The 26,144-nt window shown below is 54.3% G+C and overlaps 2 protein-coding genes across 5 annotated transcripts; one reads left to right on the forward strand and one right to left on the reverse strand.

The window, feature by feature from the left end:
• The first annotated feature begins 755 nt into the window (after window positions 1–755).
• Window positions 756–9,544, forward strand: Zyx (zyxin). 2 transcript variants are annotated; one of them, XM_090333450.1, is made up of 10 exons: window positions 756–846; window positions 997–1,221; window positions 1,704–1,903; window positions 2,065–2,157; window positions 2,276–2,746; window positions 6,781–6,907; window positions 7,030–7,199; window positions 7,287–7,465; window positions 8,461–8,581; window positions 9,029–9,544. In XM_090333450.1, the coding sequence occupies exons 2-10, from the start codon at window positions 1,017–1,019 to the stop codon at window positions 9,131–9,133; spliced, it is 1,671 nt and encodes a 556-aa protein (XP_090189576.1). In that variant the 5' UTR covers window positions 756–846; window positions 997–1,016; the 3' UTR covers window positions 9,134–9,544. The 2 variants fall into 2 exon arrangements, with proteins under 2 accessions (XP_090189576.1, XP_090189577.1); XM_090333451.1 differs by lacking the exon at window positions 756–846 and having other exon boundaries at window positions 1,002–1,221; window positions 6,760–6,907.
• A 149-nt stretch (window positions 9,545–9,693) lies between these two features.
• Window positions 9,694–25,472, reverse strand: Epha1 (EPH receptor A1). 3 transcript variants are annotated; one of them, XM_090333448.1, is made up of 18 exons: window positions 25,355–25,472; window positions 24,145–24,212; window positions 19,490–19,771; window positions 17,618–18,020; window positions 16,550–16,705; window positions 15,884–16,228; window positions 15,641–15,768; window positions 15,261–15,411; window positions 14,991–15,087; window positions 14,704–14,762; window positions 13,868–13,993; window positions 12,927–13,112; window positions 12,734–12,795; window positions 12,449–12,655; window positions 12,175–12,324; window positions 11,685–11,878; window positions 10,050–10,205; window positions 9,694–9,969 (listed from the first exon to the last, which is right to left on the reverse strand). In XM_090333448.1, exons 1-18 carry the CDS (start codon window positions 25,434–25,436, stop codon window positions 9,891–9,893), a joined length of 2,931 nt encoding a protein of 976 aa, XP_090189574.1. In that variant the 5' UTR covers window positions 25,437–25,472; the 3' UTR covers window positions 9,694–9,890. The 3 variants fall into 3 exon arrangements, with proteins under 3 accessions (XP_090189574.1, XP_090189573.1, XP_090189575.1); XM_090333447.1 differs by having other exon boundaries at window positions 12,449–12,795; XM_090333449.1 differs by lacking the exons at window positions 9,694–9,969; window positions 10,050–10,205; window positions 11,685–11,878 and having other exon boundaries at window positions 12,299–12,345.
• Window positions 25,473–26,144: the final 672 nt, after the last annotated feature.

Consider the following 26,144-nt stretch of genomic DNA (forward strand, 5'->3'; position numbering starts at 1 on the left):
CTCGAGGGGGTGGGTCGCGGTGGACTCGGCGGAGGGCGGGTCGTCCGAGCTCGGGAGTCTGGTCCAGGTGGGCCGGCAGCCTCCCTCGCCTCTGCGCCGTGGTCTCCCCGGCCCTGCGCCCCCAAGGGTGGGGGGTGGGGGGGTAACTGATCTCCTGGGGGGAGGGGCGCGAGTTCCGAGAAGCCCCTCAGAAGTGCCTGCCCAGTGAGGGCGGTCAGCCTCCCCGAAAGACGCGGATCGGGGCGCGCGCACACACGGGCCGTGCGGCCGAAGGGGGTGGGGACGCCTCCCTCGCCATCCCCGCCCGCCGCGGAGGACCGGAGCACTGCCAGGCCTGCGGGGCGGCGGCTGACCCCCGGGCTCCGGGGACGCAGGGCAGGCCCGGAGGCAGGGTGCGGGGCTGGGTACCTCGGGGACACCCGGCCCCCTGGCCGGTCCCGGAGTGGGGACGGTGAGTCAGATCGCGGGCACCCGCGGGTCGGGCAGGGGGGCGGGGCAGGTCAGGAAATGACATCAGAGGGGAAGGGTGGTCGGTGCCCGGCGGGGGGGGGGGACGAGGGGCGAGGTGTGTGTGGGGAATCGGAGCCTGGGGGCCCCCGGGCCGGAGCGGGGGCCCCTTCCTGGGGGAGTGCCTAGCTCGCCCGCCCGCCCCGGCTCTCCCCGCCCCCCTCTCCGGGCCGCTCCTTGTATGGTCTGGGCGCGCTCTCCGCCCGCCCCGTCCCGCCCTCCCCTTTCCCAGCGTCCGTCCCTCTACGCCCGGCTAGAGGCTGCCGGGGACCCGGACGCAGAGTCCGCGGACCCGGCGCCGAGCGCTCAACCAGAATCGGAGCGCGCGCTCCCGCGGCGGTGAGGCGCGTGGGGCGGCCCTGGGGCGGGGAACGCGGGGCGCAGGGGACGCGGGGCGCAGACGGGGTCGCCGAGGGGCGCTCGGATCGGCGGGGCGTCCACTGCCTTTGCGCTCGGCCTCTGGTAACCTGGCGACCCACCCACCCCCAGCATCCCGGCCCGGCGCAGCCATGGCGGCCCCTCGTCCTCCGCCCGTGATCTCCGTCTCGGCTCCAGCCTTTTACGCGCCGCAGAAGAAGTTCGCCCCGGTGGTGGCCCCGAAACCTAAAGTGAACCCCTTTCGGTCTGCGGACGGCGAGCCTTCCCTGGCGGCGGCCGGGGCCCAGCGTGCCCAGATGGGCCGGGTGGGCGAGATCCCCCCACCACCCCCGGAAGGTAATGTGGCTGGGGTTTGGGGGGAAGCTGGGACCCTCCCCCCCGCCCCAGGTATGCGGCTGGGCTCTGGGGTGGGGGCGCCGGGATCGCCGCGGTCACCGGGGTGCGAGCCGGGCTTCGTGGGGTTTGGGGGTGCTCGGGAAGGTGGGTGCGGAGCGGGGGCTGGGCGCAGCCACCCGGTCCCGAGCAGATGTTCTTACCTCATCGCGGAGCCCGTGGCTGGGAGCCAGGCGCCTGGGACGCTTCCAAGTCTCCCGCCCGGGGGAGGGAAGCGGGAATGTGGGCCAGGAATCTTCCCCTCCGGATCCCTTCTCCCAGAGTAACGGGAGCCGCTCGCCGCTCCCGGGGGGCCTGCGCCCTCCCTCCGTCCCCCTCCCCTCGCGCTCCGGCACCCCGGAGAAAGTTCTTGTACCGGGAGTTGGAGCGGTGGACGCAGCGGGCCTGGGGCGCATACTGATGGCCCTCTTTTCCTTCCCACCCAGACTTTCCCCTACCCCCACCTCCCCTCCTTGGGGATGCCGATGAATCTGCCGGTGCCCTGGGAGGGGCCTTCCCACCCCCGCCTCCCCCAATCGAGGAGCCTTTTCCCCCCGCGCCCCTGGATGAGGACATCTTCCCCTCCCCACCACCTCCGGTGGTGGAGGAGGGCGGGGCCGAGGCTCCTGTACCGCTCCCTCCGCAGGTATGGAGGTCTGGCAGGGCCAGCTGCTCTGGGACACCCGCAAGAGCAGCCTGGGGACTGGAGTTCCTTTCTCCCACCTCCCCTGGCCCTCTGTCTTGGGGCGGGAGAGGCTAGGGTGGGCAGGGAGGCCTGGGAGTGGTGTTCTGACTCCGACCCTCCAGCCCAGGGAGAAGGTGAGCAGTATTGACCTGGAGATTGACTCTCTGTCTTCCCTGTTGGACGACATGACCAAGAATGATCCCTTCAAAGCTCGGGTAAGGGAAGGGGCGGTGGGAAACCCAGTGCCTCAGGGGGTAGGAACGGCTAGAAAATGGAAATTCAGAGACTGGGCGGTCCCTAAGTGCACTTCTGTCCTCTCTGCGTCCCCTCCAGGTGTCATCCGGATATGTACCTCCGCCAGTTGCCACTCCATTTGTTCCCAAGTCCAACACTAAGCCAGCAACTGGGGGCGCGGCACCCCTGCCTCCTTGGAAGACCCCTCCCAGCACACAGCCTCCAGCTCAAGCCCAACCCCAGAGCCAGGCATTGTTCCATGTGCAGCCTCAGGCTAAGCCCCAGCCTGGCTCTTCTGTTAACTCACAGGCCCGAGGTCCCCCAGCTCCGTCTCCAGCCCCTAAGTTTTCTCCAGTGGCTCCCAAGTTTACTCCTGTGGCTTCCAAGTGGAGCCCGGGAGCCCCAAGTGGACCTGGGCCACAACCTAATAAAAAACTGGGGCCTCCTGAAGCTCCATCTTCCAGCATGAGCTCCCCTCAGCCCCCTAGTTTCAACTATGCGCAGCAGAGGGAGAAGCCCCAAGTGCAGGAAAAGCAGCAACCAGCACCCCTGCCACCAGCTCAAAACCAGGTGAGGGACAGGTCCAGGCTCAGGCCTGGGTGGATGTGGGGTGGGGGTGGGGATGTGGACAACCTTTGTCAGGAGCCAGGAAAGAAGGGAAAGTTGTGTGGAGGGGGGAGTCCAGTTGTGCTTGAGGTTGAGTTTTCAGGCCCCATTGATGAGGTCCTGTGGTAGGACAGTAGGGAACCAGAGCTTTGAGGGCCTTGGCTCTGGCATTGGGTGGAACCAGACTCAGACAGCAGAGCAGCAAAGGCTCCAAATTAGGAGGCTTTAGCCAAAGTTCTCCTGCACCTCTGCCCCAGACTCTTAAAGGGAAGATCACCAGTCCAGCCTCAGTTGTTTCCTGGTGTGGAACCTTGAGTGAATCTCAGCTCTGAGTACTTTCAATGCCTCAGGGCCCATCTGGAGATAAGAGCCACAGCACCAGTAAACAGGGAACAGCCAGCTGTGCCAGTGGCGCAGCTGAGTGCCAGGCACTGTGCTCTGTGCTCTGTAGCTAGGACACTGGAAGGGTAGAAATCTCTCAGAATAGGCTCCGTAGGCTCCGTGGAATGGAATTAGTGGACCGAGGATTGAATTCCCTGCTCAGGTTCTCTCATGTCATCAGACCCTAGGCAAGTTTGGTGAAGTGTGAGTGGAAGCCTCATTTTCTTAAGTCTTCAAAACGACACGGTCCCCTATGATGGTGGTGAAGAGTCAGTGATCTAATGTGTCCAAAGTACTAGGCTTTCTGTCTAGAATAGAGCTCTGTGTTCAGAATAGAAATGGAGCAGCAGCTGTTGCCCTCTAGTTCAAGAGCTTTTTCAAGTTGAAGGAAATCTGATGGCCACCAGGGCCAGCCATCATCATCCACAGAGTTCCTCTGACCCCGTGCATATGCTAGTCATACGACGAGAAGTGCCAAGTGCTCATGGCTTCTTGTAATTGACTGACACTGAGTGGAGGAACTCAGTAGGGAGCCAGCCTGGAGGACTGAAGTCATCAGTCGGTGTGCCCTAAAGGACAAGTAGAGTTAACAATCCCAAGAGAACAAGTGGTAACCGTGGCTCATGCGTACAATTCTAGCTACTCAGGAGACCGAGGTCTGAGGATTGTGGTTCTGAGCTAGCCTGGGCAGGAAAGTACATGAGATTCTTGTCTTCAGTTAACTACCAAAAAAAAAAAAAAAAAGCCAGAAGTAGAGCTGTGACTCTACTGATACAGCACTGTCCTTGAACAAAAGAAAGCTAAATGACAGCACCTAGGCCCTGAGTTCAAGCCCCAGCCAAAAAAAAAAAGGACATAAAGGACAGAACAGTATTTGAATGGGAATAATATTAGCAAAACTCGAAAGTGCTGATACAAAGGGTATTTTGAGAAGAAAACGCACAAGGTTTCTTTGGGGAAATGATGGAACTATATTTGGGGGAGGAAAGTGAGGGCTGGGGTAGGAAATACAGTTGCTACCAATTGTCACCTATGGGCAAGCATTACTTTTGCACCAGAGATGTATGAGTTTGGGAGGTCAGTGATGTGTGCAACATTACTCCTGAGCCAGAGTAACATTAATTACACTGAAAAATAAGACCCACAGGAAGAACCTACAGGAAGAGGCAACTGATAAGCAGTTGATGAGGAGAGAGGAGGAAAAAAGAAATGAACCGGGGAAGTTCTGAGCCTAGATGTGTTGGGGAGTGATAGGAGTTTTGACCAAATAGAGAAGTTGACAAGGGGAAATGGCTTGGACAGGAAGAGGAGGGGTCCAGGTTGCAGCTTGTTGAGCAATAAGTTCCAAGAGTATTTGCTCTTAGCTGGACCTGTCAGTCAGCTAGAAGTGTGAATAGGGATTCAGGAAGGGGTCCTGAACCAGAGGAGTTCACATGATAGTATGCCCAGGGACCCTGAGGCAGCAAGCTTGTAGGGACTGCATTGAAGGAGCTGAGGTTTTGAGAAGAACCTTGGGTCATGCTGCCTCGGTTAGGTAGGAAGGAGAAGGGGAGCAGGGCTGGAAGAAGATGAGAGTCCCAGAGTGGGAACATGAGAGGGTTCTCCAGCATAGCATTGACCTAGGCTTTGGATAAGGCCAGAGATTTGACTTTTTAGGCCATCGCAGATGGTCTTGGACTGGTCCTTCTGTGTCTAAGGAGTGGTGAAAACATGGAGTTGGTTAGTGAGTGTCAATCTGGCCCCCAAGATTGGCAGGGGAGAAAAGGGGAAAGATTGCATGAGTATCAGGAGTAAAGTGTGAGTTAAAGGAGGGGGCCTAAGTGTGCATGGAAACCAAGAGGCTCATAGGGAAGGCTCCGATGCCTGGGAGCAGGGACTGACCCCAGCGGCATTTCCTGGGAGCAAGGACGGTGGCATGGTGGCGTTTGCTGTGGGATGTGAGGCAGGATGATGAGGGGAGCGGGAGCTTATACTGGCTGGCTGCCAGGCCTGTAGTGGATGAGGTCATCAGTGAGTGAGGGGGTGAAGCTATTGGGGGCTGGGGGAGATGGAAAAGGTCTGGAACAGCTGCTCTGGGAAAGGCAACTGGAGCCAAATAGCCGACAGAGAAGCTGGGATTGGAGGACGTGGAGGGCCCTGAAGTGTTTTAGGAAGTCGGTCTGCAGTGTTCGGTTTCCCTCCACCTACTTTTCTGCAACTCAGTCAGAAACAGGAAGCCAGGCTTTTGGTGTGACCTGAGGTTGGAGATGAGGCCAAGATAGTGGCCAGAATGAGACATGGAGGCCAGTGGTATTGGCCGGGGGAAAGCGGGGAGTGGCTGCTCAAGATACACGGGGCAAGTGGGGAGTCAGGCACCCAGCCCTTCCACTAGGGTGACATAATAGGAATAATGAGAGTTGGGGGCATATTTAAGAGGGATCCTGGGAGCCAAGAGCTTGTTAATCTTAGAGTCAAGCTGTGCCAAGGTGGAAGGTGACTGATGGAGAGACATTCAGTTTGGAAGATGGGGAAGTTGGTAAAGCTTACTTTCCAGGGTCTTAGGGAAATGTAATTAGAAGCTCACCCCTATGGTTCTGCTGAAGGAAAGTAGAGTAGAGCTGGTACAGATCCTTTCTGGTGGAGTTTGTCCTGGAATCTGAGTTTGGCCTTCAGCTCTCTCTTGGCCTTCTCACTGGTGCTCGACTACTTAAGCCATCCTGAGATTAAAGTCATGGAGACTTTTCTGCCCAGAGTGGCTTTGAACTGCCATCCTCACATTTCAGCCTCCTGAGTAGGATTATAGGCATGAGCCACCAGTGGCCCAGCCTCTGAATCAGCTTTTGAGTACAGCCAGCCGTAGGGGGGCAGGATGGGTGAGGGGAGAGAGGCCAGGAAGGCGGTAGCAGATAGATTGGAGGGGGGAAGTTCCCTATCGTGGAAAGGCAGAGACAGAGGTGGCTCTTGGGTGGACTTACCCAATAGAGTAAAGACCAATTCAGTGTTCCTGTGCAAGTGTCTCATGAACCCAACTGGTCTAGGTCAGATCTCTCCAAGTTCTCAAGGTCATACAGCACTTGGTCCCCCACCTTCCAGTATTTGGGGTCTCCTACACTGAGGAGAAGGGGTGGTGAGCCCGGAGCTCCTCTCTCAGGGGGGACCCCCGGATGCCTTGGGGTCCTGGGGGCTCAGCTCTGGGGTTTAACCTGTGCTTGCATCCTCACGCTGACAGGGGCTGCTCAGCAGCAGGTGGGCCGGGTAGGTGTGTGCGCCCCTCCTCTGCGGGGGGCGTGTCTGAGCATGCTCTGTGAAGTCGGTGTGTGGCTTCAGTGACCCCAGCTGCTGTGTGCGTGGCCTCCTCCGTTGCTTAGTTGTTCTGGCCTGTCTCTGTGACTGCTGCGGGGCGGGGCGAGGGTGTGGTGTGAGGGGTGGTGGGGATGTACCCCTCTAGGAGATCTAGGCTGAGGTGCCACTCTGTGATGTGTGTGTGGTGTTGGGGTTTGGGGAGCAGGGAGGGAACAGGAGAGGTTTGAAGGGTTGGAATGGGAGCCTAGCTCTTTGGCAGCCAAGAAAAGGTCAATTGGTCTGGGCGGGTTCCTGGAGGGGATGAGCCTTGATAGGAAGGAAGTGTCTTTTCCCAGGTGCGCTCTCCTGGGGCCCCAGGACCCCTGACCTTGAAGGAGGTGGAGGAGCTGGAGCAGCTCACCCAGCAACTGATGCAAGACATGGAGCAAGCTCAGAGGCACTCCGTGTCTGTGTCCACGGATGGTGAGTCCATCCCTTCTCTGCGGGGCCCTGTGCTTGCCACGAATGCAGTGGAGGGTCCCTGGTGAGCTTGTGTCTCTGAACCTTCTTCTTCTTCTTGATGGGGCTCTTCTTTGGTTTTCCAGAGACTTGTGGTCAGTGCCAAAACCCACTGATCCGGGCAGAGCCTGCGGTCCGGGCCATGAACAAGCTGTTCCACCTTTCCTGCTTTATCTGCCACAAGTGTAGCAAGCAGCTCCAGGGGCAGCAGTTCTACAACGTGGAAGGGTCACCGTACTGTGAGGGCTGCTACACGGTGAGTCACACCTGGGGCTCTGGGGTGACCTGGTCGGGAGGGGGACTCGGCTCCCAGAAGTCAACTCAGCCCTCTTCTGCCTGTTAGAACACCCTGGAGAAGTGTAACTCCTGCCAGAAGCCCATCACCGAACACATGCTGAGGGCCTCCGGCAAAGTCTACCACCCCAAGTGCTTCACCTGTGTGGTGTGCGGCTGCCTTCTGGAAGGCACCTCCTTCATCATGGACCAGGCCAACAAGCCTCACTGTGTCCCCGACTACCACAAGTGAGGACCCACGCATGTCCCCTCTGGCCTTATCCCCCTTTGCCAGGTAGCCAGGCTCCCATGTTGTTTCAGGACAGCTCCAGACTCAGCTCTTGCTTTCTGGCCCCTGGGGACAGCAAGGGACAGCTTATCCCAGGGTCTGAATAGAAAGTCCTGTGGCCGGCCTTGGTACATGTAGCATAGTGTCCAGTGACTACTCACCTGCGGGTGAGTTCCCTTAAGTTCTGGTGTGCTCAGCTGTGTGGAACACTGGTTTCTTTCTAGACACAGTGCTTCTGGGATAGCCACTTTCTCGGGGTGGCTGACAAAATGCCTTCCTAGAGCTAAAAGGCAGTGGGGAAAAGAACATTGCCTCTCCTTTGGAGAGATTTTTCAGGATTCCATATGGGACTATCCAGGATGAGAGGAGAGGCCCCGATGTGTTGGTATGGAGCCAGGGTGGTATAGAAGGGGCCTCCCACATAGTAAGGTATAGTATAGGGGAGGCCTCAGCCAGTGCCATGTTGTGAAGGCCCGGGCACTGGCAGGTGAGCAGACACACCTTTGCTTGGTTTAGGTGTGGTGCTTGGTCTTTGGCCTTGGATGAGCGATAGCTCCACCTAGAAATATGGGATGGGTTGGGGTGCTGGTGGCTCATAGCAGAAAGCCTAGCTACTTAAGAGGGTGAGACGTGGGGAACACGGTTCCAAATCAGCCTTAGCAGAAGAGTCCCCATGAGATCCTTATCTCCAGTGAACCACGCAAAAACCCATTGAACCGTGGCTCCAGAGTATTAGAGTGCTAGCTTTGAGCAAGAGAGCTCAGGGACAGCACCAAAACCTTGAGTTCAAGCCCCACAACCCCCAAAAAACCCCAAAACAAACCAGACAAAAACAAAGATAACTGGGGACAAGCAGGTTTGCCATTGTGGGTCTGTCTGTGCCCTGTGCCATGAAATCCTGAGCCCATGGCTTTGTTGTCTAACCCTTTCTCTCTCCCTGCTCCCCCCCCCCCAGGACATATGCCCCAAAGTGCTCCGTCTGCTCAGAGCCCATCATGCCTGAGCCTGGCTGTGATGAGACCGTGCGAGTGGTCGCTCTGGAGAAGAACTTCCACATGAAGTGTTACAAGTGTGAGGTAAGCTGTCCCTCTGTTTCTCCAGAGAGCCATGTTGAGCCTTTCTTATTGTGTCATGAGCTTGAGATGGGTGTGGGTGTCAAGTGAGGTTACAGAAGAGTTGGCAGAATGGAGCTGAAAGCCAGGTGCCACTGGCTCAATCCTGTAAGCTGCTCAAGAGGCGGAGCCTGGTTTGAAGTCAGTCTAGGCAGGAAAATTCATGAGACTCCTGTCCCCACATGTGGCACTGTAGTTGGGGTGGCAGACAGTCTTGAGTAAAAAGCTGAAGGACAAAAACTCCCAGAATGGAGCTGAGACAAGATGGGAAGCCTCATTTTCAGGGGTGCAAGAGTGTCCCACAGGAGAGACCGAGTGGCTCTGTCAGGAAGAGGTGTGTGATAGGACCATGAGCTCTGAAGCACTCGTTAACTCTTCTTCCTCCTCTTACCCTTCTTTCTTTCTTCTCAGGACTGTCAGAAGCTTCTGTCCATCCAGGCTGATGACGAGGGCTGTTTCCCTCTGGATGGTCATGTGCTTTGTCGGACTTGCCACACTGCTAGAGTCCAGAGCTGAGTGAGGACCTGCCACCTTTCCAGTTGTAGGCCCATTCCTCATCATCGCCTACCCACACTGAGGAGCAGTCCTTATCTCCACCCACCCAGCCCCTCCCTCCATTCCAAACCCTTTGCCAGCATCTCAAGTGTTCTGGACCCAGGGGCCCCAGTATGGCTTAGCAGGTGGTGGGGCTCCAGTCTTTCTCGTCCTGTAGGGATCTCCAGGACCCCATCCAAGAGGCACCACTTTAGGGCTACTGCTTCCACTGCTGCACCAATGACCTGGCCATCCTAAACAGTCTGCACTCTGCTTGCTGAGGGCTGGGAGATAAAACCCTGACTCTCTAGGACCCTGGACACCCAACCTGTCCCCCACGCTGTCAGATTGTGGCTAGAGCTACAAATGAAAATAAAACCTTGTTTTGCAGAATTTTTAGTAGTCAACTGACTCTTGGATGGAGTAGATAAGATAGAAAGATCAGGGCTAAGGATGAAAATTCAGCTCCTGTTTATTTACAAAAATAGATATGCATATGTAAGTGTATATATATTAAACCCTCCCCCGCACACTAACCCACCCACCCACATAATTGCTTCTCTTCCATCCCCACCTCCCTTTTTAAAACAAAGGTTCCCGGGTCCTGAGGCAGAGTCCTGGAAGAGGAGGCAGGAGCAGCACCAAATAGCCTACATCCCGTAGGTTGAAGAAGGGCCTGTGGCCCCGTCCTTGCTCCCTGAGGGCAGGGGGAGGGCTGAGGTTGTGGCTACAGAGCCCCTCAGTCCTTAAACCCCTGAATACTGCAAAGGATCCGCTTCTGGTGCCCTGGCAGTGTGATTCCCATCTGGGTCAAGTCCCTATGGAAGAAGAAGGGCTGCCTTGAGTCTGGTGGTTCGGATTCCCCCAGCCTCCCTTCCCCAGGCCTCCCTGGCCTTACTCAGCAGTCAGCTCCAGGACACACTCCATGGTGTCCAGCCCAGCCGAGCGGAAGTGCAAGATGTAGCGCTTCATGCGAATGGACTCCAGCCACTCAGAGACGCTTCGATAAGGGATCCCATCAGAGCCACTCAGGCTAGGCAGGCGGAGAGTCACCCTGTGGGATATAAGGCTGCTTTAGTCACAGGGGCTGGGTTGGAGTCTGTTCTCCATGTCAGCAAGTCAGTACTGAAGTGCAGTGCTGAAGCACAAATCAGGGTCTGGATTAGCCAGCCATTGTCTGAACCCACTTCCTGGCCTGCTTCCTGGTGCTTAGAGCAGTGGTCGGGCCGCTAAAGACCTGCTGTGTGGATAGACCTGGGGAAAGTAGCTGCCTGGGGAGCCCTGCGTGGAAGTTTCTCTAGCCTGTTGGACATGGAAGTATCCCAGGTGAGACGGGGAACGGAGGGAGAGCAGGACTCCCAGCTGGATGTGGGTGGTCCTGCCTTTTCCCAGAGCAGCTGCCTGAGTGCTAGGAGCGGCCTTTGCCTGCTACCTTCCACCTCAGTTGTTATTCTTGCACTCTGACACCCACAATACAATGAGTGTTCCTGTACTAAAGCCAGCCGGAGCCAAAAACCATTAGCAAAGTAGATCTGCTGGGGGAAAAGAAAATATCCAGCATTCCAGAAAGATTAGCACATGCAGTCTCCAGCGTCCGAGGGAGGAGTGTTCCAAAAAGATAGTTTCAAAAGTTGGAACTTGGAGCACAATTTCTCCCAGAAACAAGGTTATATATGGTGGTTTGATACAGAGGCAGAGTATGCCAGGCTGCTTTTCCCAATAAAGCAGCTGGCAGTCTAGCCTTCCTGACTCCCCCTACCTGCCCCCCTTCCACCTCATTCTCTACATTCTGACCATGATTTTAGTAGAGTTTTAACTATGTCCCTTCTCTAGGCACTTTTGAGAAAATAGCTTATAATTCTTTATGCCCAGGAAGTCCGATCTCAGAAAAGCTGTCTGCAGACTAGGTGCTTCCGTTAGCTGCAATCTACCAGCCTCCGCTCCCCAGGGAAGGCCATGCGGTCGGAAAAAGTCACCAGATCCCCAAGACTTGCCCCATCAGAATAGCTTCCCAGCCTCACTGGAGCTGGCACTGTGCCATGAAGCTCTCCAGTATCTAGCAAAAAGCATACACACCAGGTAATCCAAAAGCGGTTAAATGTGTGGCTCTTCTCCCCACATGCAAGAGTATTTCTACATGGTGAATGCATAGGAAAGCATCCCGAGCTCTAGACTGGGCCACAAGAACTCCCCAGGGATAGGGCCAGCTGTAGGTGGTCAAGCAAGTGTGGTTCCCTGGAATTTCTTGTGGGAAGTTGGGGAATTGGGACGTGGATGTAATTCTCTGCCATGTGGGCAATCTATAGCGGACACCATCATCATTATTATGTTTAAATCAAGTGGTAACTTTCCCAGTTTCCTGTGTGTAACTCCAGGTCAGTGTGCCTGCTTTCTCCTTCCTACGGAGCTCTAGTCATGGAACATAGACCTCTTCTCATGCTTGGACTCTGTCCAGCTCTCCTCAGGGCTCAGTATGGAATGTCCATTTCCCATCCACCCTCTGAATTCCCCAGTATTTGCCCAGTGTGGCTACCTGGGGTCAAAATTGGCAATGGTCCTCAAGGAGTGGGGGTCTGTAAGCAGCTGCTCCAGATGTGCCTGAAGCTGGAGGAAGTGGGGCCGGCGAGTGCGGTCATATGCCCAGCAGTTCTTCATGAGTTCGTACAGAGGGGCAGGGCAGTCCACTGGAGGAGGCAGTCGGTATCCATCCTCGATGCTCTTCATTACCTGCAGTAGGGGACAGGGAGGGAGGGTTACCCAGGGAGGAGACCACACAGGACTCCTGGCGATCCAGTCCACAACCCAGACTACAGAGGGAAGCAGTAATGAGAACAAAGTGTGAGAAGGGGACCAAAGGAGATAATGGTGCTGGGGGGGACGAGGGAGGGCGAGGGGGAGGGGAAGAAAGGGGAGAGGGAGGGAGGGAAGGAGGAGAGGGAGAAAGAAAAATGAGGTCAGGAATACCATGGAGAAGAGAGGTGGTGAGTCAGCAGGGGTGAGGGAGAGGACTCGTCCAGGCTCACCTCCTGGTTGCTCATCTCTCCATATGGCTTGTCCCCAAAGCTCAGCACCTCCCACATCACAATCCCAAAGCTCCACACATCGCTGGCGGTGGTAAAGATCCGGTGCGCGATGGCCTCTGGGGCTGTCCAGCGGATGGGGATCTTTCCTCCCTAAGGAAAAGGCCGAGAAAACTACATGGCCGGGAGAGGCCATGCCACTCGAGCACGAGGCCTTGTGGCATGACAGCACGAACGGGCCGTGTGAATGCGTGTGTGGTACATACAGGGCTCTGACCTGGGTTTCATAGGTGCCGTCGAAGTCATCCAGGAGGCGGGTGAGACCAAAGTCAGACACCTTGCAGCACAGGTTCTGGCTCACCAAGATGTTCCTGGCAGCCAGGTCCCGATGGACATAATTGTGATCACCGAGGTAGTTCATGCCAGATGCTATGCCCTGCAGCATGGCCACCAGCTGTCCCGGCCCCAGGTGGTCCTCTTGATCCTGCAGCAGGGCCAGTGAGAGCATGAACAGGTGGCTCCCTCCCGAGGCCCAGGCCTCCAGGGTTAAGTCCCTCACTACCTTCAGGAAGGCATCCAGGGCTCCGTTCTCCATGAACTCTGTGACGATCATGATGGGCTTTCCTGAGAGACGGAACACAGCTCGTCACACCCAGATCCACGCTTCCTGGCCTTCGCTCCCTACCCTCCACTTCCCGTGCTCTTCCTCCAGCTTCCCTCCCCACCACTCGGTGCCCACGAGGGCCAAAGGGTACTTTTTGTGATGACGCCCTCCAGGTGCAGAATGTGTGGGTGGTTGAACTGGCCCATGATGGTCGCCTCTCGAAGGAAGTTCCACCACTGGCCATCGGGGGATGTGTCTTTCAAGGTTTTAATGGCCACCGTCTTGCAGTCCTGGCTGGGGAGGCGCAGGGTCCCACGGTAGACTTCTCCAAACTCTCCTGGTAGAAAGAAAACAAAGATGGTGGCTCTGTACTGCCAGGTTACCCCAGAGATGTAGCCTGTGGACCCCTGCGCTCCTCTAGCCTTCGGAAGAGGACAAAAATGAAGTTATCCTTCTTGGGTACCGGTCATGGAGCTCTACAGTCTGATCTCCGTGGGGTGACACACTAGTGGACTTACAACAGGTACTGAATGCCGAGGGATTTCGTCAGCAGGATGGGGCTGTGTCTGTGATCCAGGGCTAATGCCCGAGGGAGGGTGGAGGGGGCAGCTTTTGCCATCTCTCTTCCAAGAGTGAGTTCCCTGATCTCGGCTTGGCCAGTCTGGCTGCATAACTGGCCAGGACACTGCCAAGCTTTGTTCTCTGCTCAGATCCATTTCCTCTGGTGACCCAAGGAATCAGAGCAGCCCACGGACACTGGATCCCTGCTGTGTGGTGGAATGAAGGTTCTCAATCGTAACCATTTTGGGGAAACATAGGAGAACACCCTGAGCGCAGCACAACAACACCTGTATGGACTGATGTGCTGGACATTCCATCAGAAACCCACGGAGCAATGCGTGTAGGAGGCGGAGACTTCTCCAGGACACCCGATATAGTGCTTTGGGGTTTTCTTTTTCTTTTCCTTTTTTTGGTGTTGCTTTTTTCATAAATGCACAAGCTTAAAGCAAGCATGAGCTCATCTGGTAAGTGAAGCCAGAGGAGAGGCCAGCCCAGATAGGGCTGGAAGGCAGAGACCTGATGGCAGCCCACCTTCCCCGATGACCGTGTCCACAATCAGCCAGGCTGGGTCGAGCTCTTGGGTGAAGTCCAGAGCTCCCTGTGCGGGATCCTCGTAGGCCTGGAGATCCACATAGGGCTTCAGCCACAGCTTGTCCTCTGGGGAGCACAGAGAGGCTCAGCTACAGCAGCATTCGGTTCAGGGCTTGGGTTATCAGACCTGACGGGGAAGGCCCCTTCCCACTCCATACTTCTGTGCTCCTTGAGATGAATCTTATTTTGGCTCGAGAGAGCACAGTCTATTCTTAGCAAGAAAGCCTCCATATCCTGGCCTTTCCTCTTCCTGCCACACTCCAGGGTCATCTATCCTCAGAGCCAAGGCCCTGAATCAATTCCCAATCTTTCCTGAGTTACCCAATTTTCTCATGACCCATGCTCATCCCATAAGTCAAGCCTCATTCACTCTCCTATTCCAGCCAGTTGGATCTACTGCAGTCTCTCACTCCCACCTCGCCACCTAATGAGGTGACACACAGGAGGTCCCATGCTCCAGAGGTCTGCAGCCCTTCTGCCTGGCCTCAGCCTTGCCCACAGACCTAGTCCCTAGCTGGGGGAGGCTGCTGACAGCCCAGGGCAGCGGCACACTGACCCCCACTGCTAGCAGAGCATTGCATGAGAGTCAGTGACAGCTATGAGGGCAGACTTAATTAAGCAAAACTTATTAGGTGGCAAAACATGAAGTCCTGCACCCTCAGAGTTGACCTGCTGATGATGTAGGTCCTTTGGTTGCTTTCTAGTGGTAAAACGTGCACACACACACACACACACACACACACACACACACACACACACACATGCTCCTTGCTTACCTCGATCAGCATCTGTGGTACGGTCACGCTGCCTCTGCTGCCCCTGCCGATGGCTTCTCCTGTGGGGGACAGGTGGCACCTTTCAGGTCCAAGGCCTATCCTGGGGGCCCAATGCACTCTGGTTGAATTTGTCTTAGAAACAACATGGGCTGGGTATGCGAAATGGATGTGGGGGCACCCCCGAGCTGTGGTGGCGGAGGATAGAAGGGTTGCTGATATCCCAGTCAGGGCTCCTGACTTGCAAAGGGACCTGGGAAGGGGTGTGGGTGAGGAGCAGGAGGCAGCACCTCGATCGGAAGACATGAATCCCGAGCAGCAGGGCCACACCAAGCAGCACCCCAAAGATGATGGCCACAATCTCTCCTCCGGTCAGGCTCCTGGGAACTGTAGGCACAACCAAGGTGAGACTGTCTGGGGGATCACAGCGAGGCAAGGGCCCTGGGGATCCCCAGGGTGTGCACACGTGCGCACACTCATGCGGTACACATGCAGCAGGAGCTCGGGGGCATCTGTAGGTGACATGTATGTATGTGTTTGGGGGATAGAACAAGCATTACCTGGTGGGCTGGTCCGAAATTCATGGTCAGGGGAGAAAGGGCCAGGGCCCAGCGGAGTCAGCATTCGCACTCTGACAATGTATGTGGTGTCTGGCTGCAGTTTTGTCAGCAACACCCGGGGTTCTGGAACCATCTGGTGCCATTCTTCATCCTGTGGGCAGAACTCGTGTTAACTGGGCTGCATTGGGCCAGACCAGAATGGAAATGGTGGACAGACATGAGAGTGAGGATGAGCAGGGGTTGGGCATGGTAAGGACAAGGTTCTTGGCAGAATTCTGTCCTGAGAATGCCAATTTGCTTTGGGTGGCTCCCTCCTCCCATCCCAGGCCCTAGGAATACTGGGGTACTTCCGGGCATGGACTCTGAAGGGGTCACCCTACCTGGTTCAACACATGCAGCTCGTAGCTCAGGTTTCCCCCAGGACTGCGGGATCGAGACCCTGCCCAAGTCAGCTCCAGCTGTCGTGGTTCTTTCTTCACGAGCCTCAGAGATAGGCCTGAGAGTGATTCTGGGCCCCCAGAGGGTCAGTGGCATTTGGAAGGAAAGAAGGAATCAGATAAGGAGGAGTATTTCCGCTGCCTCTTGCCCACTCATCCCTGTGGTGTTTACATCAAGTGCCTCACCTGCATGCCCCATGTTGATGCTAAGAGAGGCCCTGGCAAGCTGAGAGCTGTCCAGCCCAGACACTTTGCTTTGGGATTTGACAGCAAAGGTGTAGTTGGCATACGGTTCAAGACCTTCCACTCGCACAGTCCGCACTGTGAGTCCCAGAGCCCCTGGCAAGAATCGCACTCCTGTCCCACAGGGCTGGCAGGGCCCCCCATCCAGGGCTGTACCCTGACACTGGAAACACTCCACGCTGTATCTCACATCCTGGCGTCCCCCCATGTCGGCAGGGGGTTCCCAGCGCAAGGAGAGTTGGGTCCCTGATGCAGAGAAGCTCAGATTTTGAGGAGCGGATGGGGGACCTACAGAAGAAGAAGATATCAGTAGCTGCCAGCCTCACTCTCACTCCAGCTCCTGACCCCCACCTTTTCCTGTCTCCCCAATTCTAGAAGTCCTCAAGAGTCTTCAGAGTAGATCTCACTGAAGAGAAGGTAGCATCACCAAATCTCTTCATTTTCCCAGGGCCAGCAGAGGGCCCAGGGAGGGGCTAGTAATAAGTGACTGGTCTCTTGATGGCCTCCAGTATCTATCTCATAAAGCCCTGGAAAATCTGCCTCCTGTGAGTGTTTAGAGAAGATCTAGCACCTCCTCCCTGACGGCCATTTCCTGTCCCTTGGACTCACGTGTACAAGCTACCTGGGGGCCCTCCCCAGGAGCTCTGTAATGGCCCTTCTCGCAGGTGCAGATGGTGGCACCCTCAGACTCAGCTGCGCTGTGTTGGGGGCACTCGAGACAGTGGGCTATGTCCATGTCAGTCCGGTAGAAGCCCCTAGGACAGACTGGAGAGAGAAGGTAGTAGAGTCAAGATTTTCTAATGTCTTATGGAAAGAAGCACCCCCCTCTCCCCCGCCACATCTCTCTTGCCAGTCTTGGGGCTTGAATTCAGGGCCTGGTCCTTGAGCTTTCTCACGGCTACAACTCTTCCACTTGAGCCACAGCACCACTTCTGGCTTTTTCTGTGTATGTGGTACCAAGGAATCAAACTGGGACTTCATGCATGCTAGGCAAGCACCTTACCACTAGGCCCCACTCCCAGCCAATCCCACACTCTTGCTACAGCAATCCCGCAGAGTGAAAACACTTCTGCATATGTGCTCTTGGGTTAAAAATTGCTGAGGCATGCCAGGTGTGGGCGTGCCTGCCATTGTAGCTACTCAGGAGGCTCAGATGTGAGCAGCAAGGCCTTTGCAGAAAAATCCATGAAGACATTTGATCTTCAATGAAACAGCAAAAGGCTGGAAATGGAAGTGTGGCTCAAGTGACAGCATCAGTAAACAGCAAGAAAGCTGAATAAGAGCATGGGGTCCTGAGTTCAAGCCCTTGTTCAGATGTGCACGCGTACACACACACACACACCCATGGCTGAGATGACTGGGTACTGGTGGCCTAGGCCTGTAATCCCAGTACTTGGGATATAGACGCAAAAGGTAAATTTAAGGACAAACAGCATTACATAGTGAGCTCAAGACCAGCCTGTGCTGTATAGTGAGATCCTGTCAAAAAGAACAGGGTCTGGCATGCAGCTCCATGGCAGAACACTTGCCTAGCATATGCAAGTTTGGGTTTGACTCTCAGCATCACCAGTGACACAAAACCTAAAGTACTGATGTAACACTGGCTTCCTCGCCTTCCTTGGCACCTAAAGACCCTCCCAAGTAGTCTGCTAGGTTTCTCACTGCCCCCTTCCTTACCAGTGCATCCTGCACTGCCGCTGCCTTCCTCGTAGCCAGGCTTGCAGTGGCACCGGCCCACAGGCACCAACCACTCACCATCAGGACTACAGTGCATGCGTGGTGCACCTGAGGGCCCGGGACTGGTCTGTGCATGGGGTAAGCAGGTTCCAGACACTTCTACCAACCCCCCAGGTCCAGGGAGAGTCTGAGGGAAATGAGCCAAGCCATGCACAGCCTCAGGACAACGCTGGTAGAATACCCGAACAGACACTAGTGCCACACAGGCACCGGGGTTGTGGAAAGCAAGGTAGAGGCCGCGGCGGGTCAGATGGCCCAAGGAGCAGCGCTCCACATTGAGCTTCACGGAGCCAGATGCTAGGTCTTGAATGGTGAAGCTCTGGTCTGCAGCCACTGTGGTCACCTGAGAGGAAGGTGGGGAGAAGCTCATTGTTTTCATGTAACAGAAACAACTACTAGTCTCATATGGTTTGAGCATCTGTACTCTGAGCATCCAGAGTCTGGAATGTTTCCAAACTGAAGGCTATGTATATGAAGTCACAAACAGAAAAGACCCTAGGCTCACACCTGTAATCCTAGCTATTCAAGAGGCTGAGATTTGAGGACTGTGGTTTGAAGCCAGCAGGAGCAGGAAAGTGTGAGATTCTTTAAGCACTAAAAAGAAGTGAAGCTGTGGCTCAAGTGGTAGGGTGCTAGCCTTGAGGAGTAAAGCTAAAGGACAGAGTGTAGGCCTAGACTAGTCCAGTCCCTATACACACACACACACACAGAAAGAAACATTCCACATCTGACCTCATGTCACAGGTCACAGTAAACATGTAGGTATGCTGAAAATGTTGTAGAAAATTACCTTCAAGCTATGTGTTTAAGATGTATATGAAATGTAGGTGAAGTTCCTATTCAGACTTGGGTCACATCCCTAAGAGTATCTCGTTATTTATATATGTAAGTATTCTAAAGTCTGAAACAAATATGCAATATCTGAAGCAATTCTGATGCCAAGTGTTTTGGATAAGGAGAAGTCAACGTGTACTTTACAAGTTAAACGTTCGTCATTGAAGGAGAGCTTACTATGGGAAAGATACTATTAGGCAAAATATTTTGTGTGCAGTACTCATTCTCCTTAGTCCAGGCAACAATCCTAGGAGATATAAGGTCTTACCAACTCTACAAAAAAGAGGGAGAAACTAAGGTGAAGAGACATAGAAGATCACACAGCTACCACAACATAGAGGTAGGACTGGAACCCAAGAAGGCAAGGTGCCAGAGTCTCAAATTTCCACTACTGAAAGGCGTTCCCAACGCTGGTGATCAGTTAAATTTAATGCATTATATAATTAATTATTTATCATTAATTTATTACCAATAATAAAACTTTACAACTGCTGCTCTTGGGCAAGAAAATGAGAGCTCTTCCTATAATAATAGGCCCCTGAGTGTCTTGCATTCCAATATGCTTCCTGAGTAGGAAAGAGAGGGAGACTCAAGATGGCTAGCAGAGAACTGTCCTACTGTGTGACTCTAGTGACACGAAGGGACAGTGTGTTGTACACACTCATCACAGGTACTGTGGAAAAATTGAAAACCCTCTGTACCGCATTTCTCTCTTCCACTGTGGCTTCTTGCTACCAAAATGGATGCCTATTAGAACTCTCTAGAAGAGGTAAGACTAGCCCTCGTATTGCTACTTTTATAACAAGGTCACCAAGGCTAAATGATACCCCCAAAGTAAGAGTCCACCAACAAGGTACTCAATCCAGCCTTTCTGTTTTCTAGTTTCATGTTTACCCTCTCGGCTATATTCCCACTCTCTTCCTGTCTCTGTACTTAGCCAGGTAGGAATCAGTGCCAGGACACTGATTGCAGCAACACCTTTTGGAACAAGGGTCGTCGGAGCTGAATGCCCACATCCTGTTCACTCTCCATGTACAGAAGGTTGAAGGTCTCCTTGCACCCCTTAGGCCCAGCGCCCCCGGGGAAACTCTTGCAGTCCCGCACTGTGAACTTCAGCTCTACATGGACCGGGGAAGCTTCTTCTTCTCGGTAGATCCAATTGGAGCGAAGCCAGTGGTTGGTGTCTCCGCCTTCCTGCACCGGGCAGTCCTGGTACATGTACAGCGGTGTCCCATTCAGCATCTGCTGCACCTCACTCCACTGCCAGGAGAAAATCAGAGTCAGGGTTCAGAGATGACAGGAAGCTGGCATTAGAGTCCCCCTTCCTCCTTCTCTCCACTGGCCCTGCCTAACTTGATTTAATTAAACTTAAAGATTCAATCTTTAAGGTCATAGAGTATTTTTAGATATGAGGTGAATAAGATTATATTAACATCTTAGTTCATTCACAACCTTCTGCCTAATTGTTTAGAAAAAAGGACTTATTTTCTAAAATACAAAAACCTCTGATATTTTTGAAGGGCCAGAATAAGCACAGAATGGGGTGTGTGTGAGTGTGTGTACTTTATCCTTTCCAATATTCCTTCCAGTTATAGCCACTATCAGAATCAATTCAGACTGTTGGCTTGTTTCCCAGGCCCTTTCTTGACTAACCCCTTAAGTTCTTTTACATGAAAGGAATTTTTAAACCTAGTCTAATGACTGGCTGGCACTAACACAGCACTTATTGTAAACTAGGCACTGTTCTAAGCACTTCCCAGGAAGAAACTGAGGCACAGTCAGGTGGTGTGACATGCTTAGCCATGAAAAGGCAAAAGAGAAGTCTGCTGCAGAATGTCTCATGCTTTGATCCTCAGCTACTCAGGAAGCTGATGTCTGCAGCTCACAGTTTGAAGCCAGCCTTACCAGACAAAATCGGAAGACTCTCATCCTCAATTAGCAAAATGCCAGAAGTGGAGCCACTGTCCAAGGGCACGGTGGGGTGAGGGGCCGAGGTGAGCTGGGTGAAGCCCGGACCTCTTCAGGGGCTTCATTGTGCCTCTGTGTCATTACCATGAAAGTCAAGCAACAGACACTTGTGTAGAAGAAAGAAGTCCACCATCTTACGCTCATCACTCTCCACCATTTGGAGCAGAGCTTTTAGTGTCTTCAGAGAAATCCATAAAATGTTTCTGTCTTGTTTTTAACCTAAGTGAGGTCATACGAGTACTATTCTGTAGCCAAGTTTTAAAAGAAATGTCCAAGAATGTGAGCCGTGGCTCACACCTGTAATCCTAGCTACTCAGGAGGCTGAGATCTGAGGGTAGTGGTTCAAAGCCAGCCCAGGCAGCCTGTGAGACTCCTATCTCCAATTAACCACCAGAAAACTGGAAGCTGTACTGTGGCTCAAAGTGGTAGAGGGCTGGCCTTGTGTGAAAGAGCTCAGGAACACAGCGCAGGTCCTAAGTTCAGTCAGACCCCAAAATTTAAATTTAAAAAGAAAGTTGTCTGTATGAATATACACACATAAAATCTATCAGGATCCCAACTTAGGCCGGCCTCCATCTTCCCATCCCCAACTCCCTTCTGGAGCTCAGGATCCTATAAATATTGCCCTCATCTCTTCTTCCTCCAGTCTCATCAGCGTGGACCACCTGTGAATGGTCATGTGATCAGAATTGTTTTTCCTCATTGAAAGCTGTTGGATAATAGAGGGAGGGTGGGGGATGGGGCAGATGAGAACAAGTGAGGGGGTCAACCTGATTAAAACGCTATGTAAAAATGCCACAGTGAGATCTCTTGGAACAATTAACACTTAAAAGAGAAAGGAATGCAAAGCTGGTTCTGTGGGAGGTCAGGACAAGTGGAAGGGAGAGGGCTATCAGATGGAAAAGCATGAAAATAGCCAAGATACTTTACCTACGGGTGTGAAAATGGAGCAATGAAGCTTGGGAAGGGTGAAGGAGAGTGGGGGAGAAGGGTTAGTCTCATCAAGGCGCATTGTGTGCATGCTCTAAACATGGCAACACGAACATCTTTGTATAGCTAGTCGAGGATAACAGAAATGTGGGAAGAAAATAAAATAGAATTTTCTCCTGTCACCTACTGTCAATTTCACAGGCTCACTTATGTAAACACTGGAAGTTAGAAAAAGTCTTTCTGTCCTCTACATTTTCTAGCTTAATTTCTTCTTTTCTTCCATATATATATATATTTTTTTTTGCCAGTCCTGGGCTTGAGCTCAGGGCCTGAGCACTGTCCTTGGACTTTCTCAAGGCTAGAGCTCTACCTCTTGAGCCTCAGCACCACTTCCAGCTTTTTTTTTCTATGTATGTGGTACCGAGGAATCAAACCCGGGTCTTCATGCATGCTAGGCAAGCACTTTAACCACTAGGCCAAACTCCCGGTCCGACTTCCATATATTTTTTTATTGTAAATAATACAAGGATTATATTGTATTCGCCAGATAGAAGGTGCATTACTTCACAAACACTGATACCCTTTCTCATGTTTTGGTCCCCATTTCCCTCCCCCCACTCTACCTTGATTTCTAATTCTAGTTCCATTCTCACTAAAGTGTTACGTATAGGTGAGTTTGTCTTTGGACTTTCCATCCCATTTCATGGGCTGGAACACTCTTGTCTATATGGGACTGTGTGACATCTGTTGGTGGGACAAATGTCCTATGTCATTTCTCTTCCCAAAGTATTCTCATTGTTAGGTATTTTCTCTGCCAGATCCATTTTAAAGAAAAGCCTTTCATTTTTTTTTATTGTTGTTTTTGTTCATGGGGCTTGAATGCTGGGCATGGGCACTATCCCTGAGCTCTTCAGCTCAAGGCTACAGCCCTGCCCCTTGAGCCACAGCCCCACTTCCAGTTTTCTGGCAGTTAGCTGGAGATAAGAGTCTCATGCCCCACTGCTGGCTTTGAACCATGCATGATTCTCAGATCTCAGTCTCCTGATTAGCTAGGATTACAGGCGTGAGCCATCACACCCAGCGAAGCTTTCAAATTTGATGAAAGTATTCCACTGATATTTCAGATGCCATCCAATAATTGATAGGGAAGAGTCAGAGGTCCTAGGAAATGGCCCCTCTCTCTTAGTCTTGATTCAACTCCTGAGCATGAATTCTCCATGCCTAATCTCAGTTCTGGGAAAAATCCCGAGAAAGCATGATCAATTAAGGACTGGCAGTAGAGAAGGGCAGAAGTAGAAGCTTCAGTGAGGCACATATTTCTGCATTGTGTCACAGAGTTCAATGATCAGGCCAAAGGTGTGAAAGGTAATGAAGCTGGAAGGAAAGGCACCTGAAGTCTGCCCTGTGAGGAGGCTGGGAGCCCATGTGGAAGGCGCAGGGCAGGGCAGGAGGAGAGGGCTGTGGGTGGTCAATGTGCAGCTCAGGAGTTCAGATTGTCAGGGCTGCAGCTGGAGTGTCGGGAGGCAGATGTTCCCAGCTGTAGCTGCCACTCCCAGTTCCAGCAGGGACAGGGCAAGAACCAGCTGGCCAGGAACAGCACTAAGGATCTTTCATGCAACACTCAAGCACTGCTGACTGCTAGATGGGTGCATTCCAGGGGCCCAACTTTTCTGAGTGCGTACTAGTTTGGGACAGCTGGTGAGCAGAGGAGATAAGGGAGGTGATAGGAGTAAGTGACTGCTGGCTGTCTTGTTGCTCTCTTACCATCACAGCCTTTTCCCCTGGGGCCCAACTAGAGGAGTCATTTGGTGGAGCTTGAGGGGACACAATGAAGGTCCAGTGAGAGCCACTGAATGGACTGCTGCCATTGCAGTGTGCTGATTGGCTGGTTTAGGAGATGAGGTGCCTATTAGAGCTGGCTTAATCCAGGATTTTCCAAACAGCCCCTCCTGAAGGATATATTATGGTTCAGTCTATTAACTGTAATTACAGGCTACTCTGTGGGGAGAATGCAGAATAGAGCCTGGACCCTTGGACCAAAAGGGAGAGAACACAATTAAGTGCAACCCTGGAAACCGGCTGCAATGAAGTCTCAGGTCCTGGTAGAAAACCCCCAGAGAACAGAATGCAGGACCAGCAAATCCCTCAGGGAGCCTCCTGGATGCTCTGTGCAGGCCCTACTCACAATCTACCTCTGCTCCAGAGCACCCAAGGAAGGAAGGAAGACTTCTGTACCTTCAAAACACTCAGGGCAAGCTAAGTGTGCTGAGAGGCCTCTGTAGAGCAGGGAAGAATGGACCAAGTGCATGGAAGGAGCAGCTTTATGTTTTGAGGAAGTCCACGGACCCTTGGCCCCTACAAGCTATTCAAGCAAGAAGACTGGAACGTACTGAGCGGACCTCAGGCTGCTGTCCTGATGACTCTGTTGTCTCCCAAGAAAGGCACTGGTCTCAGTGCTCCCCTGGGGATGGGAGCTTATCACCCCCAGTGCTTCTCACAAGTATTCACCTCAGCAGCAGGAAGGGGGAAGTGCCAGGAGGAGGAGACATTCCTCAAGGGGTGAAGTCTGCCCCCCCATCCCATTCAGAAGGCTCTGACTCAGCCTCTCTGCCCCCTCCCAGAGGAGATACTTCCAGTTTTTCCTGCTCTATTCGGTTCCTCCACCCACTTCTCCGCCCCATTTCCCACTGGGCCTTCAGCCTTGAACTTTCCCAGATCCTTCCTCAGACACTTACCCCAGCCTCTGGAGGGTCCAGCAACCAGCCCAGCTCTCCTTGTGCCACACTTGTGTCCATCAGCGTGACTGAAAGTGGGGAGAAGAGCGTGTCACTTCTGGGGGAAGGAGGTGGCTTTGCAGTTCATATTCTTTATCATTTTGGGACCCTAGCCCCAGACTTCAAGAACATTGGTTTTTTTTTTTTTTTTTTCTTTTGCTACGATACTGGGACTTGAATTCAGGGGCTGGGCACTGTCCCTTACCTTTTCAGCTCAAGGTTGGTTCTCTGACCCTTGAGCCTCAGCTCCATTTCCAGCTCTTTGCTGGTTCATTGGAGAAACGTCTCATTGACTTTCTTGCCCCCGTGGTTGGCTTTGAGTTAAGATCCTCAGATCTCAACCCCCCCAAGCAGCCAGGATTATAGGCCATCATCAGTCCTAGCCTAGACATCCTTTCCCTAACAGATGCAGGATGCCTTTGCTCGGAGAAGGGTCAGGGGATGAGTGAGGGAATTACACTGTCTTCCTGCAGAGAAGGGAGCAAGGCAGAGTGGCCAAGAGTTAAGGGCTGGAGCCTAGAGCAAAGTCAAGATAGGAAGTGTGAGGGGAGCAGCCTTAGGAGAAGAACCCAATTCCTAACTCGGGGTGTGGGGAGGAGGAGGGGAGGGTTGGCGGGCAGTGCAGCTGGGACCCCCCCCCCCAATCTGCGCTCCAGCAGAGCCCTGCCCCAGGTGCAAGACCCAGTGGCGCCCATGGCAGAGGCTAACTTCCACTGTGGAAGGCCTGCTCGGGCCTGGGGCCGGCGTCCAGAAGTTGGGTAGGAGACACCAAGTCCGCTGGGCGGGGTGGAGGGCAGCCGGCGGGGCAGGGGGCGCGCGGGGTATGCCAGGCCCTTCTGTCTCCGGGCTTAGGCTGGCCCAGGCCGCTTCCCACCCCGGAGTGGGGTGGGTTCTGATCTCTGGGCTGGACAAACGAAGGGTTCCAAGGTGCTGAGGTGGGGTGCAGTGGGGCGCTCCCCCCCCACCCCGGGCAAGCACTGCTGGTCAGTGGGGGCGGGGAGGGCACTGCACCCAGGAGAGCGGCCTTTTGGGGTTAAAGACCAAAGATTGGCCTGGCCGATCGATAGCGCAGTGGCCCTGGCGAGCGGGGCGCAGGGCGCGGGGCGCAGGGCGGGGGGCCTCCGTGGAAGCCTGGGGTCCCGGGGATCTGGGGGGGAGGGCGGGGCCCTACCTTCCTCGGCGCGCGCCCCCGGGGACGGCGGGGCGCAGAGCAGCAGCAGCAGCCCGAGCCCCAGGGGCCAGCGCCGCTCCATGGCGCCGGCCGGGACCTGGGACCTGGGCCCCGACGGCTGGGCCGGTGGCGAGGCGCGGGGCGAGCCGGGCCCGCGGGGCGGGGCCAGCGCGGGGCGGGGCCAGCGCGGGGCGGGGCCAGCTCGGGGGCGGGGTCTGGCCTCACCTGGCTCACCTTCTTAAAGGGGACGGGCGCAAACGGGTCGGACAGGTAACACACTTGCCAGGCTGGACGTGGGGCGCCTCCTGGCGGGCGGGGATGGCATGGACTGACCCTGAATCCTGGCATCCCGACCGACACCCAGCCTCGACCCAGCCTGCTTCTGAGTCTGTCCCCTTCTCCCCAGACTTAAAACCTGGAGGGGGCGGGGGTGAGAGACCCACCCTCCTGCTGTGGCCCTCAGGGCGGCCCACCCTTACCCAGGAGGGAAGGGGGATCGGAAGGTGAGGAAAGCCCCGGTAGAGGGGCGCCCTAGGGGCGTCTCCAAGGACAGGTTGGTCTGGCCTGGGTGCTCAGTGGCTGATCTTGGCAAAGGCAGGAACCAGGGCCTCCAGGCCTCCATGCAGCCTTAAGGTGTGCTCAGGGAGGGGTGAATGGACCAGTCCGACGGCTGGGGCCCAGGGCTGTCTTGGGACAGGTGTGGGCCGGGGCAGGGAAGGTCTTGGGAAGCAGGCTAAGGGCGTTTGAAGCTGGCTGTGCACCCGCACAGCAGACGTGAAGAACTGCGAGG

The sequence above is a fragment of the Megascapheus bottae genome, chromosome 5 (assembly GCF_031878675.1).
Source record: "Megascapheus bottae isolate mThoBot1 chromosome 5, mThoBot2.hap1, whole genome shotgun sequence".
NCBI classification, from domain to species: domain Eukaryota; kingdom Metazoa; phylum Chordata; class Mammalia; order Rodentia; family Geomyidae; genus Megascapheus; species Megascapheus bottae.